The sequence below is a fragment of the Saccostrea cucullata genome, unplaced genomic scaffold (genome assembly GCF_032062105.1).
Source record: "Saccostrea cucullata isolate Sc308-1 unplaced genomic scaffold, CSIRO_AGI_Scuc_v1 ctg1153, whole genome shotgun sequence".
NCBI classification, from domain to species: domain Eukaryota; kingdom Metazoa; phylum Mollusca; class Bivalvia; order Ostreida; family Ostreidae; genus Saccostrea; species Saccostrea cuccullata.
This window is the reverse complement of record NW_026930762.1, coordinates 274,343-291,377: the sequence shown is the minus strand read 5'-3', so window position 1 is coordinate 291,377 and position 17,035 is coordinate 274,343. Positions and strand designations below refer to the sequence as shown.

The 17,035-nt window shown below is 34.5% G+C and overlaps 1 protein-coding gene across 1 annotated transcript; it reads right to left on the bottom strand.

Annotated features, from left to right (window-relative positions):
• Positions 1-16,916, bottom strand: LOC134230019 (coiled-coil domain-containing protein 93-like). Its single transcript, XM_062711794.1, has 21 exons — positions 16,792-16,916; positions 16,091-16,204; positions 15,702-15,796; positions 15,262-15,373; positions 14,753-14,851; positions 14,426-14,482; positions 14,168-14,265; positions 12,344-12,380; positions 11,787-11,879; positions 11,350-11,394; positions 9,784-9,870; positions 9,342-9,458; positions 8,952-9,014; positions 7,801-7,874; positions 7,294-7,450; positions 6,841-6,912; positions 6,406-6,514; positions 5,601-5,721; positions 4,552-4,636; positions 3,725-3,838; positions 1-248 (listed from the first exon to the last, which is right to left on the bottom strand). Exons 1-21 carry the CDS (start codon positions 16,882-16,884, stop codon positions 204-206), a joined length of 1,887 nt encoding a protein of 628 aa, XP_062567778.1. The 5' UTR covers positions 16,885-16,916; the 3' UTR covers positions 1-203.
• Positions 16,917-17,035: the final 119 nt, after the last annotated feature.

Here is a 17,035-nt window from a genome sequence, read left to right as displayed (position 1 = left end):
TTTTGTAGTGTTTCAGTACCTTTTACTGAAGTTCTATAAAATTGCACATTAAGCATTTATATCACCAAGAATAAATATTGTAATAATCAGTCAATATCAAGTTTTATACAGTCTATAGCTGGAATTCAATCTTAATTGTTTTAAGCTGACCAACACATTTAACAGTTCATTTTGATCCTGTGAGTATTCTTCTAATCTCATTATCACTTCCTTAATTTACTCAGCAGCATTTCATTCTTTCGACATTCCTGAAAAAAAAAATTGGTATTTAAAAGTCAACCAATTCTCTCTAAAAATAACAGTCTTTCTGGTCTAAAGTTCTAATTTAAAAACTTAAGGAAAACAATAAAATGCAGTAAACAAATATTTAATAACACTTTTACTTGTTAACATACAATTTGTACAATTTGGTATACATTGGTATTTTACATCACGAATTGATTAATTTTTTAATTTTTTAGGTCACTCAAAGAACTCAGTGCTTTCTTCTTTTCATTAAATGCTATGCATTATGCAATATCTGTAAACATTTTCAACTTACACTGTAAAAAAATAACTAGTTAAAGTCACGAAGAAAACTAGTAAGTTTACTGTCCATACAATCACTACCTTAAAAGTAGTTTTACCAGATATCGGTATATTTACTAGATAAGATTAGTAAATTAAGAATTGATATAACTTTCACTAGGTATCTAAGTATCTATACGACCCCCGCTCCACAACTCACTATCTTAACCAGTAAAATAAAAGTTTATTAATCACGACCAACACTTTACGAGGCACACTAGTTAAATTCACTAGGTTTTTCTTTCAGTGTATTTTTTAAAACCTGTTTTGGTATATAGCATCTATACGGAAAAAAGAGGAAGTTCTTGGTCTTTTGCAGGACTAATTGTAGGTTAGCGCTAGCATCTGAAGCAAATTTGGTAGTGTCCATCTTTAAATACAGCTGTGAAATCACAAATTTTTGTGGGGGTTGAGTTTTTGTTGGTTTTGAGGTATTGAGAGACCCACAAATTTATGACCACCACGAAATGTAAAATATCATTTGCAGTACTTATTAAACATTCTCCAACCACGAAATCAAATCCCCAAAAACAATATTTTTTCCTTAACCTCGAAAATTTGACCCCACGAAAGTATGTGATTTTACAATGCATCATCCATATATGTTTGGTGTAGGAAGTTTAAATAGGTCCTTGGGAATGGACCTGCTCCAAAAACCTAGACAGGGTAACACATCTCAAAAATGTAGGTTAGATGCAGCATCCAAAACAAGTCTGGTAGTTTACATCCCTAGATGCATCATCCATGCAAGTTTGGTTCAGGTAGGGCTTATAGTTACTTGGGAATAACAAGAGGCCCATGGGCCTTATAGGTCACCTGAGCATTATGCAACAACTTTTCAATGATTGAATTGATTCGTGTTTTAAGCCAGATGCTATGGCATTCACAAGTTTGAAAGAGGCACCATTGATCATCATAACAATACACTTAGCAGTTGCTTAGTTTGTTTACTTAATACCCATACGCAGGGTAAGGGAACACAAAATGCATTTCAACTAATCAGTAATATTCAGCAATAATCAGTAGTGCCCCTACCATACATGAACCCCTGACCCTTTGGCCTTGTTATTTAATTAATACCAAGGAGCAGATTTCAAACCATTCATTCATTTTCAGTATATAAGTACAGCCCCCCCCTCTATGGTACCCCTGACCCTGGGGCCTTGAAATTCACAATTTGTAAGATATGGGCCCTTGCCTATCATACCTATATTCATCATAACTTTATTTGTAGTTCATCTGCTTAATACCCTGGAGCAGAGAAGAAAATTTTTAAAGATTGAATGTATTTTCACTATATAATCAATAGAGCCCCGCCCTAACACCAGAACCCCTGACCCTGGGGCTATAAAATTCACAATTATGGAAGAGGCATTCTTGCTCATCATAACTATGTACTTAGTTAGTTTATTTATTTCCTAGGAGCAAAGGAGAAGATTTTCAAAGAATTCATATATTTTCACTATATAATCAATACAGTCCCACCCTAACCCCTGACCCTGGGGCCATAAAATTCATTATTATGGTAGAGGCACTCTTGCTCATCATAACTATGCACTTAGTAAGTTTATTTAATACCCAGGAGGAGAATTGAAGATTTTCAAAGAATTCATGTATTTTCACTATATAATCAATAGAGCCCCGCCCTAACACTAGAACCCCGACCCTGGGGCCAAAAAAATACACAATTATGGAAGAGGCATTCTTGCTCATCATAACTATGCACTTAGTTAGTTTATTAAATACCCAGGATCAGAGAAGAAGATTTTCAGAGAATTCATGTATTTTCACTATATAATCTATAGAGCCCCGCCCTAACACCAGAACCCCCGACCCTGGGGCCAAAAAATACACAATTATGGAAGAGGCATTCTTGCTCATCATAACTATGTACTTAGTTAGTTTATTAAATACCCAGGAGCAGAGAAGAAGATTTTCAGAGAATTCACGTATTTTCACTATATATAATCTATAGAGCCCCGCCCTAACACCAGAACCCCTGACCCTGGGGCCATAAAATTCACAATTTTGGTAGAGGCACTCTTGCTCATCATAACTATGTACTTAGTTAGTTTATTTGATACCCAGGGGCAGAGAAGAAGATTTTCAAAGAATTCATGTATTTTCACTATATAATCAATAGAGCCCCGCCCTAACACCAGAACCCCTGACCCTGGGGCCATAAAATTCACAATTTTGGTAGAGACACTCTTGCTCATTATAACTATGTACTTAGTTGATTTATTTAATACCCAGGAGCAGAGAAGAAGATTTTCAAAGAAATAATGCATTTTCACTACCTAATTATTTAGCCCCGCCCTAGCACTAGAACCCCTGACCCCAGGGCCATGAATTTCACAATTTTGGTAGAGGACTCATTGCTGATTACAATCATGCAAACAGTTTGACTGCTTGATGTCCAGGAGTAAAGAAGAAGATTTTTAAAGATTGCATTAATTTTAATGGTTTTGGCCCCACCCCTCAGGCCCCAGGGGGGCAGGGATCATGAACTTCACAATTTTTGTTCCCCTTCACACATAGATGCTTTATGCCAAATTTGGTTGAAATTGGTTCAGTGGTTGCAGAGAAGAAGCTGAAAATGTTCAAATGTTAACGCACAACGCACGACGCACAACGCACGACGACGGACGAAAACGGATAGCAATAGGTCACCTGAGTTTACTCAGGTGACCTAAAAATGTTGGTCAGATGCAACATCTGCAGCACGTCTGGTAGTTTACATCCCTAGATGCATCATCCACGCAAGTGTGATCAAGGTAGGGCCTAGAAAATTCCTTGGTAATTAATGGCTGGGGCTTTGTAATCATGGGAGAGGACTATCTACCGTATATACTCGCCTATAAGTCGGCTTTTTGGGAGTTAAACTTTGGTCCAAAACCCTATGTCCGACTTACAGGTGAGATATAAAAAGATTGGTATTTTAGAAGATCAATCTTTTTAACATAAGCTTCAAAAATATGACCGACTTATAGGAGGACCGACTTATAGGCGAGTATATATGGTAAGTTTTAGGAACTTGTGTCCAATCCCTTTGACAAGTTGTCAATAAAATCTGTTCAAAACCAAAAGTAATCTAACTTTGACATTGTTATTATTCATGCTGGGACTGTAAACACTGTTGATTACTGAGACGTACCTCCTTAAAGTCCTTCACTGTTTTGAAGTATAGTCGCTGTTTTTCCACCAAGTCTAAATACTGATCATTCAACTGGTCTCTCTTCATCTTCTCTTCCTGTTTACGCTTTTCAAGCTATACAAAAACAAAGAAAAACAAGAAACTATTAATCAGTCTGCCTGTCAGAGAAAAAATTGAAGAGTGGGCACTGTATTCAGGGTTAATTTTGCGCCTGTGTCATTTTCCCTCTTTCAAGCTTGCAAATAATGTTGCCGAGTTTTAAATTCGGCCACCTGTGAGTAGGGCAAAGGGGCAAAATAAAACGGGTGAAAATAAAACAGGGATAAAATTTCCTCTGCATACAGTATTTAAAATGAAGGGTTTGGACTGCCAGTGCTTGGCATTTAGGGTTACACAATGGACTGCCCAAAGACTTCAGTTAAGGACCCCTTTGTTTTTTGCAGGGTGAGGTTCCCGACAACCAATGGACTTAAGAAATGCTAGCTGCAGGTCTGAAGCTTCCTGGTCTGAAATAATGAGGGATGGAACCACTAGACAACTACAGTGCCACCCTCTGAAAAGTGATTATTCATTGTGCACAAAAAAGGGTCATTTTTTAAAATTTATTATTTTTTTTATACTTAAGCTGCTTTCTTCAAAATATTACAAGCAGGGTGTTCCTGACATAATTGTTTTACTACAGTACTTCCATACCAAAACATATTACATAAACAATTGCTATTATAGCCCTCCCATTAAAATTGAGATCATTAAAAACACTGCTTGCCTTGATTTTGGATAGTTATACAATACTACATTCTATGAATAACTACACATTGACCCCTGACCTTTGCCTTGTTCTGTTTGATTCCCTCCACTATGTTCTCAAACTGTTTCAGGAACTGGTCCCTGGAGGCTGGGCTGGCCATGGCTCTAAAACAAAAACAGAAAGATAAACATCTCCTGTCACATATGCCAGCTTTAATACTGTCTTTTCAACTAAAACTACTGTTCATAAGTGAGTTCTTTAATATACACTATAGATTAAAACATTTAAAATATATATATATATATATTAAATCTAATTCAACCACAGTTTAGATATTGAGTTTTATTAATTTACAGATACTTTCTTCAGGTCTATTTTATTGTTTATTAATAATTATATGTACAGATATTGAAAATTGGCATGTAACCATGAGGTCAGTACTATATGCCTTAGCTATGGTGGATTGAGTTTTTTAAAGTCAGTACATATGTACTTACTACCTGAAGTTCTCATGAAATGAGATTTTAAGACTGTTAGTACATTGTACAAAAAATGTACTCACTGCCTAAAGCTATCATGAATTGAGTGATTTAGGTCGGTACACATGTACTTACTGCCTGAAGTTATCATGGATTGAGTGATTTAGGTTGGTACACATGTACTTACTGCCTGAAGCTATCATGGATTGAGTTAAGGTCAGTACACATGTACTTACTGCCTGAAGATATTGTGGATTGAGTTATTAAGTCAGTACACATGTACTTACTGCCCGAAGTTGTCATGGATTGAGTTATTTGGGTCAGTACATATGTACTTACTGCCTGAAATTATGGGTGATTTACATGTAGGTCAGTACACATGTACTTACTGCCTGAAGTTATTGTGGATTGAGTTATTTTGTTTGATACACATGTACTTACTGCCTAAAGTTATCATGGATTGAGTTGTTAAGGTCGGTACACATGTACTTACTGCCTGAAGTTATCATGGATTGAGTTGTTAAGGTCGGTACACATGTACTTACTGCCTGAAGTTATCATGGATTGAGTTATTATGGTCGGTACACATGTACTTACTGTCTGAAGTTGTCATGGATTGAGTTATTATGGTCGGTACACATGTACTTACTGCCTGAAGTTGTCATGGATTGAGTTAAGGAGGCTGATCTCTTTGTTCAGATACAGCTTGGTGTCGTCCAGCGTATTGTACAGCGTATAGAACTGTTTGGTTTCTTTGTGAGTGGCAGCCACTAGGAAAAAACAAACATGTACCATCTGTGTGAGTTATTCATCTGTTTGAGTTATCATGTAAACTTTTACTGATCAAAGAAAGGCTCTTTATATGAGGAAAGTACACATAACTCTCACACCAAAAATGTACACAAACATAATATATGTCATGTACACTAGAACCTATGCACTGATAAAAAATGCAGTAATGATCTAGAAAATATCGATTCCCTTTTTCTTTTATGGAAGGCAAGCTGCTAATTAAAGCTTAAAATGTCAATTATATAGCACATGCTTAAAAGAAAATGTCAGGAGTGGACGACCGAGACTTGTTAGGAGTCTGGTTTTTTTGCAAATTCATTGTACTGAGGAATTTTTGTAGACAATTGATTGGCTGATGGCTATCCAGCTACATTTTAAACATCAACAATCTTTTTTTAATTTTTCTAAAGCTGTGAATACACCCTGATAATGGTAACATTAACAACATGCATTCATTTACAAATCATGTTACAAAAGACCATTTTCTCTCTCTCTATTAACTATCTTAATCATTCAGCATATCATTCTTATTCATGCAGCTTTTTCATAAACTGCAGTTTGAATTGACAAAGTGCTGCTTGATTTGTAAATCTAATTAATACCATAAAGCTTTTTAAATAAATTGCTGTAGGATCTGACAAAGTTCTGCTGGAGATATCTACCTTGATCGTAGAGCTCAATAAAGCGTCGCTGGTACTGACTTAATTCCGCTCTAGATGGCACTTCATCAATCTTTCTTTGGAGGACTGCGATCTCCCGAGTCTTCCTAGCCTAAATTACAAAATTTACATGTGTCGTATCAAAATCCATATTAGGCGAATTTTTTTTAAATGATAAGTACCGGTACGCTGTAAGTTTTTTTTCATGGACAGATAGAGGAAAAAATTGTCGAAAATTTTGAAGATAACAAGTAAAGTAATGTTTTATATTGGGGTAAAATGAATAATTTTGACCAAATAGATTTTCATTCAAAGTTTCATAATAATGGAATTTAAAGTGACGAAAAGTTGTTTTAATAGATTAATAAGGATGGTTGCAGAATGATACAATTTGAACATCATAGGACACTGATTCAGTTTAGTCTTTTTTCTTCTTACCAGGAGCAGTCTTATCTTGTGGAGTTTCTCTCTGTCTGCCTCATACTGCTTGTCAATCAAACTGGCTCGGGTCTGTCAAAACACAAAAATATGTCAGATCTAAGTATTAAATTAAATCAAATTTTCATGCAAAATATCTACTGGTAATTAATATAATCATTCATGAATTAAATTCTGAAAATTGGAATGAAGCATCATAAAAAAAAAATTCTTTCTAGACTCTAATAGGTTTTTTTAAAAATAAAATTATGAAAAATGGATAAAAATCATGTTACATGTATTAATATCTGCAATTTGTGGTAAAGAAACTCTGCAGTGATGTCATGTCATTTACCTTAAGTCGGGTGTACAAAAACTTACACCCAGTTTGCTAACCAATCAAATCTTGTGTTACAAGCTAGATAGGAAATATAAAATATTCTGCTGATCCCAGACTGTAACTACTCCCCTAACCTTGTCTTCCGAGTCTTCCTCCTCCGTTCCTGCCTTTAGTTCCTCTATCTGCGCCTTCAGACGTGACATCTCTTCCTTACAGTGAGCCTTAAAGTCCTGCTCCTGCTTCTTCAAGTTTTCATTCATAGCCACCAAGGACCGCAGAGTCTGTAAAACTCTAGAAAACAAAACAAAACTTACAAGGACCCATTCCCATTCATTTTTAAAATTTCATATAAAATTAAATTCAAATTTTTTTAAAATCTAAACCAAAAATGGCATATTAAAATTTATATTTGAATACAAATACAGTAAAACAATATCTTTTTTCACATATTAGGTACATATTTCTGTTTCAACAGTAAGTTGCATCATTATACATGTACAATATTTAAAATCAAAATTGAATTCTTATTCTCTACATCCTATTATGACATATCTAATATGAGTACATGTAAATGCCTGCTGAATACTTCATCCTACACTCTAGTTTCAGAATGCTTGAATAAAGAGAAACTTTTGTCTCACCCTTGATTGTCCTCTGTCTCAATCTCGGTCAGTTTCACCATCTCCTCATCAATTCTCTCACTTCGATTTCTCACCTGAGATAACAATCAAACAAGGTAAAATATTAATCTTTAAGGTTCCTGCACTCTCTGATAAGAGAGATAACTCCTACTTGCATAAATGATTTTTATTCCCTTATAAATTTGAAACTTTAAATTACTGGTAATTTCTGTCATTTCTCACCTGAGATGATAATCAAGCCAGGTAAGATATTAATCTTTAAGGTTCCTGCACTCTCTGATAAGAGAGATAACTCCTACTTGCATAAATGATTTTTATTCCTTTATAAATTTGGAAACTTTAAATTACAGGTAATTTCTGTCAATCTTTGCTCTAAAGAGTTACAATACTGATATTTTGTGTATTTTAAATAAGACTTCTTTTGGCCTGTATACAGCTAAAAGAATTACAATCTAATTAAAATTAGATGTTCCGAATCCACTACCGTTTCTCAAACATCTAACAACATCCCATTCGGGGTCACGTCAGAGCGACCTTTAGATTATGAATAAACACAAAAATTTTGGCCAATCAGATTTAAGCTTCGGTAAACAATTCTACAATTAGTTCCATGACTACATATCATCATTCTTGATATCATCTTACGTTGAATTAAAGTAATTTTGGTATAAATTTAATGTATAGCAGGTATAGTCCACCAGTCTGGCATCCTTACATGAATAACGCAAACGAAAAGGCAAAAACTGTACAAGATATCCCGCATGTCACATTCATACATAGAACAGCTTTTGCATTGCATATTTTGTTTACTACGAAACTCCTCGGGCGTTTAGCTTCGGCAGTGAAAAGAAGAAACCCATCCAAACTATAAGCCAAGATTTTGGTGGTAACCATTTCATTGGCTGATCTAAAGGTCGCTCTTGCATGACCCCGGATGGCATGTTGTTAGATGTTTGAGAAACGGTAGCGGATTCGGAACATCTAATTTTAATTAGATTGAAAGAATTAGATTACATGAACAAACAGAAAGACCTTAAACTTTTGGAACTGATTAAATTAACAGCTGTCTTACTAAAACAATGTCTAAACACAAGCTTTACTCTCTCCAGTTTGAATTCAATCTAATTTTGTTAAATATAAACACTCCCTACCTGTTTGAGTTTTTCTTGAGTTTCGAGGTAGACTTTATGGAGTTCATCATGCTTGGCTTGAACCTTTGAAAAAGAAACAATGATGAAATAAGACAATAGCAAGCATAATCCTATTGTAGTTTGCTTATCTGTTGTACTGGTATCTGTTCATCTGTAACAATTTGTTTGATGTTTATCTGTGTATCTGAAGTCATTTGTTTTGTCAGTTGTATCTTTTACCTAGCTTGTCTGTTTTTATAAATGTTTATGTTTTATAGTTTGTCTATATGCCTGTTAACATAAATTGCCTGTTTTTATACATGTTAACCTGTTGCAATTTGTCTGTCTGCTGTTGCATTTGTTTGTGTTAACCCGTTGTAGGTTGTCTATCTCTCTGTTATATGTGTTTACCTGCTGTAAGTTATCTGTTCGTTGTTGTATTTGTTTACTCAGGGCAGCAGTCATTCTCTTATGCTGCTGTGTTCCGCCAACCCTCTCTGATTTTTCTATCTGCTCTATCTCAGATTTCTGTAATGAAAAAAATCAGTTGTGCATTCTTAATTAAATACATATATGCTCATGGCAACCTGGGTCCAAGGATATTTTTTGTCTGCTCTCACAAATTATCCTTCTAGCACATACATGTATGTGCAATGTATTTCATTGGAGATTCCACAAAAAAACGTAAAATATTTTTTTCAATTTAAGTATTAAATCAAAGTTTGCTCTTCTTGACTCTTCCTTGTCAGAAAGATTTTCCTGAGTTTTACATGTAAAACACCACATTGTTATTTAGAGAAATTCTCCCATAAACTAAAGTAAAATATCTGATTATAGTGCATGTTTGACTTACTTTTCCTTCGTAGTGGGAGGCGATTTGTTGGATCTCCTCAGACTGCATGCCCACTATAGATCCAACCGCACTCGCTGTTAGTTTATCCTGCATGCATGTAATATAGCTCAACAATAACATCAAACACAAACACAAACAAACAAAAACTATCGCTAAGATACAACATAAAATGTGCAATGTATGCAATTCATATACAATTACAAAGCAATTCAAAACTGAAATTTAAAGATTCGAGTAAATGAGAAAGTGTGAAGATTTGGTGTTGTGCAACAAACACAAAATTCTAAAAAGTCAACCAAAAATAAATGCTACAAAAGCTGACCTTCATTAATTGTGGAAAAGGAATGACTAAGAAACTTAAAATGTTTACCAAGTCTCGGATAAGAGAGATAACTCTGCTTGGGATATCATTTCAGAATTTAATTTGATTCCTTGTCAAATTTTGCAACACAACAGATACTAAAATTGTTTATATTTCATTCGTTATTTAGACTTCTTTTTGAAAATCATTATCATTCAAGACCGAAGAGAGGGAGGAAAAACCTGAACTAAAAATGTGACAACTCAAACATAGCAAACCTGACTCAGGTACCCACAAGTGCTCATTAATATACCCTACAAAATCATTAAGTGTTTGAGATGAGTGCTTGTGGAAACCCGCTGAGCTGAACAGGCTTCTCTAGTGAAAAAAAAAAACATGTGTTCAACAATATTACCTGTCTTTTTCCTCTCTTGATTAAAATATTGCAAAAAACAAAATTATAACATCTGAAAATATTGTCCTCAGTAGTAAAAATTTCAAAAAGAGCTCTGAGTATGACAGCTCTATTTAATCCAACTTCATATTGGTAGGATTAATAGAAACTCAATTTGAAACAAAAGATGTTTGTGAAACACTTAAGCCCCCTCCCCCCAAATAATTTGAATTTTTCTTAGTCCAAGGGGCATAACTCTATCAAAAATTGCTTGATCATAGCCAAAACAGTTGATTTAGCGATTCTCATGGTGAATCTGTATACGAGATTCCATTTCAGTATGTGCAACTTCTGATAAGAAAATGAAGGGAAACTGTTGGTACACAGATTGACCAACAGCAGCAAAGAAATATGTCCTATCTTTTTCAAAGGGGGGCATAAAAACTTATTTTATTTTTTCAAATTCAATATAATTTAAATTTACGGGGAGAGAATATGATAACCACCATACTCACTTTTTAGTGTTTACAATATGATTAATTGAAAAATAATTGGGAAAATACTCATTGACATTGAAGTAGCAAATCCTTTAAATAAATTAAAATATCTGTAATTTCCTTCGTACTTGATTTTTATTGTGAAAAAAATTAAATTTTACAAATTTCATACTTACCGGGTAATAGAATTATTCAAGTGAACATGATTTTTAATTGTATCTTAATTTATAAAATAGTAAATTGTGAATCTTTCCCTATAGTTTCACAGCCACATTTCACATTTTGAAACAATAAATTCAAGATGCGACACTCAGTCTCCATGCTGCTCTGAGGCAAAAATATTGTGCAATAAATTAATATCTGCTATAACTCACCTCCTGAAATCCAGACATCCCTGACATCAGCTTCTGGATTTTCTTCTACAGAAAAAGAATACACTTTTTAATTGATAAATAAACAATCAAATTAATTGATAAATAATTCTCAATGCAATATTCATTGCTTATTTCATGCGCCAATACTAAATTCACATTTTGAATGAGAAATCCCTATGAACAATGAATTTCTTGTTTAAAACTTCTCAATATTCTTATTTTTTATAGTTAACTTGAAATAAATTGAACAGTCAGACTTCTTATCTGGAAGCTTTCTCCATAAAATTGGCTTTGGAAAAAAAAACAAGCATCCAATTAGCAAGCTTGATTGTATATTAAACTGCATGTGATTATCTGAAACACCTCCAGCCTTTCACAGAAAGGGTTTTTCTGTGAAAAGATCAAGGTGTTCCAGATGAAGCTGTGATGACCCTGACCTCTTCTTCTGCCTGTAGTTCCTCTGGGGTCATTTCCTTCTGACCTCCCAAGCTGCTGGCTGCTGCTTTCTTTTTAGCACTTTTGTCAGCATCCTGAAATATATACCATTAATATGTAACAAATTGTAACTTTTCCCCTGAAATGCTAATTCTCCCAACCCCACCCAACATTTCTTTCTTTTGTTTCCTTCCAATCATTTCCCTTACTTCCCTCCTGTTCTTCCTATCTTGTTCTCTGACTTTTTTATGTATCCCATTTTTTTTTCAGACTAAGTAAAACTCCCCACTCTTTCTTAAACCATAGTCCCTTCATTTCTTAATTCACTCTCCAAAAAGAAGTGTCAGTGGTTAAAATTCAGTAGCCTGATTAATAGAACTATAAATCACAGAATTAATATATAATATTGCATGTACAGTACTTGTAACTTCATGAACTTTACAGTTTAGATAATAACATATGGTGAATTAATTTACAGCTTTAATTAACTTATACACCTAATACATATGTATGCAATGTGAATTACAGCACCTAACAGTGCAATAAAATGTTAGCTTACCTGTTCAGATGTGTCAGACTTGCTCAAACCATATCTCCTGCAAAATAGATTAGGAATATAAACATGAGGAATTTTTCATTGAGAGGAAATAAAAACAAGAGGCCCATGGGCCACATCGCTCACCTGAGAAGCTTTGACCATTCTGTTCTTTACCAGATTTCCTCCTTGTAATAAATAATGCATCCCCACCCTACCCCACTGATCATAATTTAGACATTTTGAAATCTACACTACCCAAGGATCCTTCTACATAAGTTTCAGCTTTTCTGGCCCAGTGGTTTTTGAGAAGAAGATTTTCAAAGATTTTTCCTATATATTTCTATGTAAAACTTTGATTCCCCATTGTTACCCCGCCCTTCCCCCGGGGGTCATGATTTGAACAATTTAGAATCTATACTAGCCCAGAATGCTTCCACATAAGTTTCAGCTTTTCTGGCCCAGTGGTTCTTGAGAAGAAGATTTTCAAAGATTTTTTCCAATATATTTCTATGTAAAACTTTGATTCCCCATTGTAGCCCCCCCCTTCCCCCGGGGGTCATGATTTGAACAATTTAGAATCAACACTACCCCAGAATGCTTCCACATAAGTTTCAGGTTTTCTGGCCCAGTGTTTCTTGAGAAGAAGATTTTTAAAATTTTTCATATATATTTCTATGTAAAACTTTGATTCCCCATTGTGCCCCCCCCTTCCTCCGGGGGTCATGATTTGAACAATTTAAAATCTACACTACCCAAGGATCCTTCCACATAAGTTTCAGCTTTTCTGGCCCAGTGGTTCTTGAGAAGAAGATTTTTAAAATTTTTCATATATATTTCTATGTAAAACTTTGATTCCCCATTGTGCCCCCCCCCCCCCCCTTCCCCCAGAGGTCATGATTTGAACAATTTAAAATCTACATTACCCTAAGATGCTTCCACATAAGTTTCAGCTTTTCTGGCCCATCGGTTCTTGAGAAGAAGATTTTCAAAGATTTTTCCTATATATATCTATGTAAAACTTTGATTCCCCAATGTGGCCCCGCCCTTCCCCCGGGGGTCATGATTTGAACAATTTAGAATCTACACTACCCCAGAATGCTTCCACATAAGTTTCAGCTTTTCTGGCCCAGTAGTTCTTGAGAAGAAGATTTTCAAAGATTTTTCCTATATATTTCTATGTATAACTTTGATTCCCCATTGTGGCCCCGCCCTTCCCCCGGGGGTCATGATTTGAACAATTTAGAATCTACACTACTCCAGGATGCTTCCACATAAGTTTCAGCTTTTCTGGCCCAGTGGTTCTTGAGAAGAAGATTTTCAAAGATTTTTCCTATATATTTCTATGTAAAACTTTGATTCCCCGTTGTGGCCCCGCCCTTCCCCTGGGGGTCATGATTTGAACAATTTAGAATCTACACTATACCAGGATGCTTCCATATAAGTTTCAGCGTTTCTGGCCCAGTGGTTCTTGAAAAGAAGATTTTTTAATGACCCAACCCTATTTTTGTCTTTTCTTGATTATCTCCCCTTGTAATGGGACTTGGCCCTTTATTTTAACAATTTAAATTCCCCTTTACCCAAGGATGCTTTGTACCAAGTTTGGTCAAAATTGGCCCAGTGGTTCTTGAGAAGAAGTCGAAAATGTGAAAAGTTTACAGACGGACAGACAGGCGGACGGACAGACAGACAGACGGACGGACGACGGACAAAATGTGATCAGAAAAGCTCACTTGAGCCTTCGGCTCAGGTGAGCTAAAAAAAGAATCCTTAAATTTAACACAAATCTATTAATTTTTACCCATTTCTTAAAAATTGTAAATTTCAAAGACATCAGCTTTATCAGACCTTCCATATTCCAGTAGTGTGGAATGAACACGAGTTTCTTCATCCTTCAGTTGATCCACATTTTGTCTTTTGTACCGTCTTTGGGGCTTGTAAACATCCTGCGTAATGGTTAATCAATATGACTTTGTTAAATAAGTAATGCTGAAAATTTAATTTTAACAGAGAAAAACCTTTACAGCTCATAGAATATTAAGAGGGTGGCGAATGGGAAAAGTGAGAAATATGGTGTAAGGGCCATTTGTAACTCAATAAACAAACCTTAACATCAGCCAGAGAGACTGTAGACTTTTCTTTTAATTCTTCAAATACAACATCCTGCAAAAGAAATATAACAGTTAAATACTCCAGGTTTATAATTATTACAACTAAATTAAATTATGATTTTTTGACCACATCAAAATATGTTCCAGACCTATGACTTAACTTTTAGCCCAAAATTTGCAATATCAAAAGATCAAAATAAATATGCTACATTCAATTAACAATAAGTTATAGTAATCTTTTCATAATCAACTCATGACCTCATGTAAAAACTAGTCATAAAAATAAATAAACAATCTGTGTGAAAAAATACAAAGGTCAAACCTCCGGAGTCTTGTGAGTTTTGCTGAACTGAGAAATCGAGAAAGCTCGTATAAAATCTCCCATCTCTTCTCTTGTCTCAATAGCTTTCTTCACCAACCACTTAAGCAAAGAAATCATAGATCATTATGCAATAGCATGCTTAAATATTAAACAAAATGTTTCTTTGAACTGTCATATACACAAACAGTAACTAAATCTATTATAAAATTCTTTAGAAAAAAATTTGATGACCAAAGTACTTTGGAAAGTTTGATAACATATTATACATCGTGTTGATTTATATATATAATTTTGAATTTTGAGAAACATAATAAACATGTACTTGGAAATAAAGTCTTTGGTAAATGTAGGCTTTCACTACATGTAAATTCATACACATGAGTATACTGATAATACAGTTAAAATACTTAATTCAAAATGCTGAAATGTTAATTGTTATGTACATAAAATATGGAAGTTAAGACAACTCTCTTCCTAGCATAAAGCTTTAACACTTTATACATTCTCACCTGAACTACGGGGTAGATGTGAATGAAATCCAACCCCTGAATCTGATGGGGCTCAATTCTGTGTGGACATTTCATCTTAGGAAGCACTGCCACAATTCGCTCTGTTAAGGCACTGATCAAAATAAAATTAATATAATGTACAAGTCAACTGCATTCATTTATAGGATTCACAAGCCTGAAGGTAATCTAAAATTAATTTTATTGATTCAAAAATACAATTTATAAGATTTATATAGTATATATGTGCATCTAACATTAAAAATTATTTAAATGCAACAAGGAAATAAATACTTCTTATTACTAGTACTATTATAATAATAAACATGTTATATTGAAAGCCTCAAATTGTACATTTAGCTGCAGATTTTATGCAAACTAGCTACTTGGTTAGAAATAACTCTTGGCATTAAGTCAATAGCTTGAATACATAGATTACTTGCATTTTTTGTCCAATGGTTGAATTTTCTTGGAACAAGAGGTCGACATCAATGTCTATATTACAGGTGGTGATACACCAAGTCATTCCTCCTACCACCTGTTGAGAAGTGGAGGCAAAAGCATATTAGTATAGGAAAACTTCAGTAAGTACTTTTTGAGTCATTAATGATTATAGTACTTGTCTATTCTGGATAGAAATTGGCTGAATTAGGCAACATTTAAAATAATTGAATTTACTGCCAGAGATTAAAAGTTTGTACTTTGTATTCAAGACAAGATTTCAGAATGCACAAAATCTGGATTACTATATTCAAGTTTCACTGTATTAACTTTATAAAAAGTCTGTATTTAGTTTCTAATACATATGAAGATAAGAAGTACAATAGAATACTTTATCGAATGGTGAGAGTCCCTTGATTCTGGCCCTGAAGTATCCAGCAGCCAACAACAAGTCAATAGTTTGTCCCAGTTTAACATTCTGCTCTTCATCTTCCCTCACATCAAACTGCAAAGATGAATTCAACAGTTACCGGTACTAAAAAACAACTTTCACAAAACAGTTTTTTAAAAAAGGGAATGATAATTGCGGTGAAAATACATTTTTTTTAATTGGACCACAATGGGTTGGTACTGTATCAGCCCTTATAATATAGCATTACATTAAGATGTGGTGATGAGTGCCTTTGATTGAACTTGAAATTTTGTGCTAATCTTCCAAAAATGCACAATTTCACAATTATTTCTTTATCAATGAAACAATAGTATACTGTAATGGATAAGCTTATGTTTACCAGCTGACTTAGTCACAAGTGTGGTGCAGTGGTTAGAGCATTAATGTTTTGCTCTAGTGCTGAGACAAAAAAAAATCCTTCTCGGTTCAAAGGCCTTATTTGCATTTGCATTCCTCAACAAACAAGTGGTGGTATCTCAATGTGAGCGAGAGTATTCTCGCAGGGACGTAAAACAAATACCCCAAAATTTTCTGCTTTTGGCCCAAATGGCAAATGCTATTTTTTATGTTTCTTTTGCAAAATTTCATTTTATGTTTGGAAAAACGCATTAATTATGGATCTCTGCAATGGCTATAGATACCTCTATTTCATTGCCGTCTGCATCGTACTGTGTGGCCAATTTCGATGACCCAGCACGAGCTCTCGTCGCAAACACACTCCCCTTCAACGCCATTTTGAAAGTCACATGATCCACTTTATAAATAGATGAACCGGAAGAATTTCCCACGATAAGTTACTTGACAGTCATGGCGGGAGAAAAATCTAAATGTTGATTGGTTGATAATTTTAATCATTCAAGAATTCCTTGATTTTGATTGGCTCAT

Excerpts from the sequence above, each read along its gene's own strand:
- LOC134230019 (XM_062711794.1), bottom strand. The coding sequence starts at position 16,884 with ATGGCGTTGAAGGGGAGTGTGTTTGCGACGAGAGCTCGTGCTGGGTCA. Across the intron at positions 11,395-11,786 it reads AACTACAGGCAGAAGAAGAG|AAGAAAATCCAGAAGCTGAT; the intron begins GTCAGGGTCATC and ends CTTTTTCTGTAG. Across the intron at positions 9,871-11,349 it reads GGATGTCTGGATTTCAGGAG|GATAAACTAACAGCGAGTGC; the intron begins GTGAGTTATAGC and ends ACATGCATGCAG.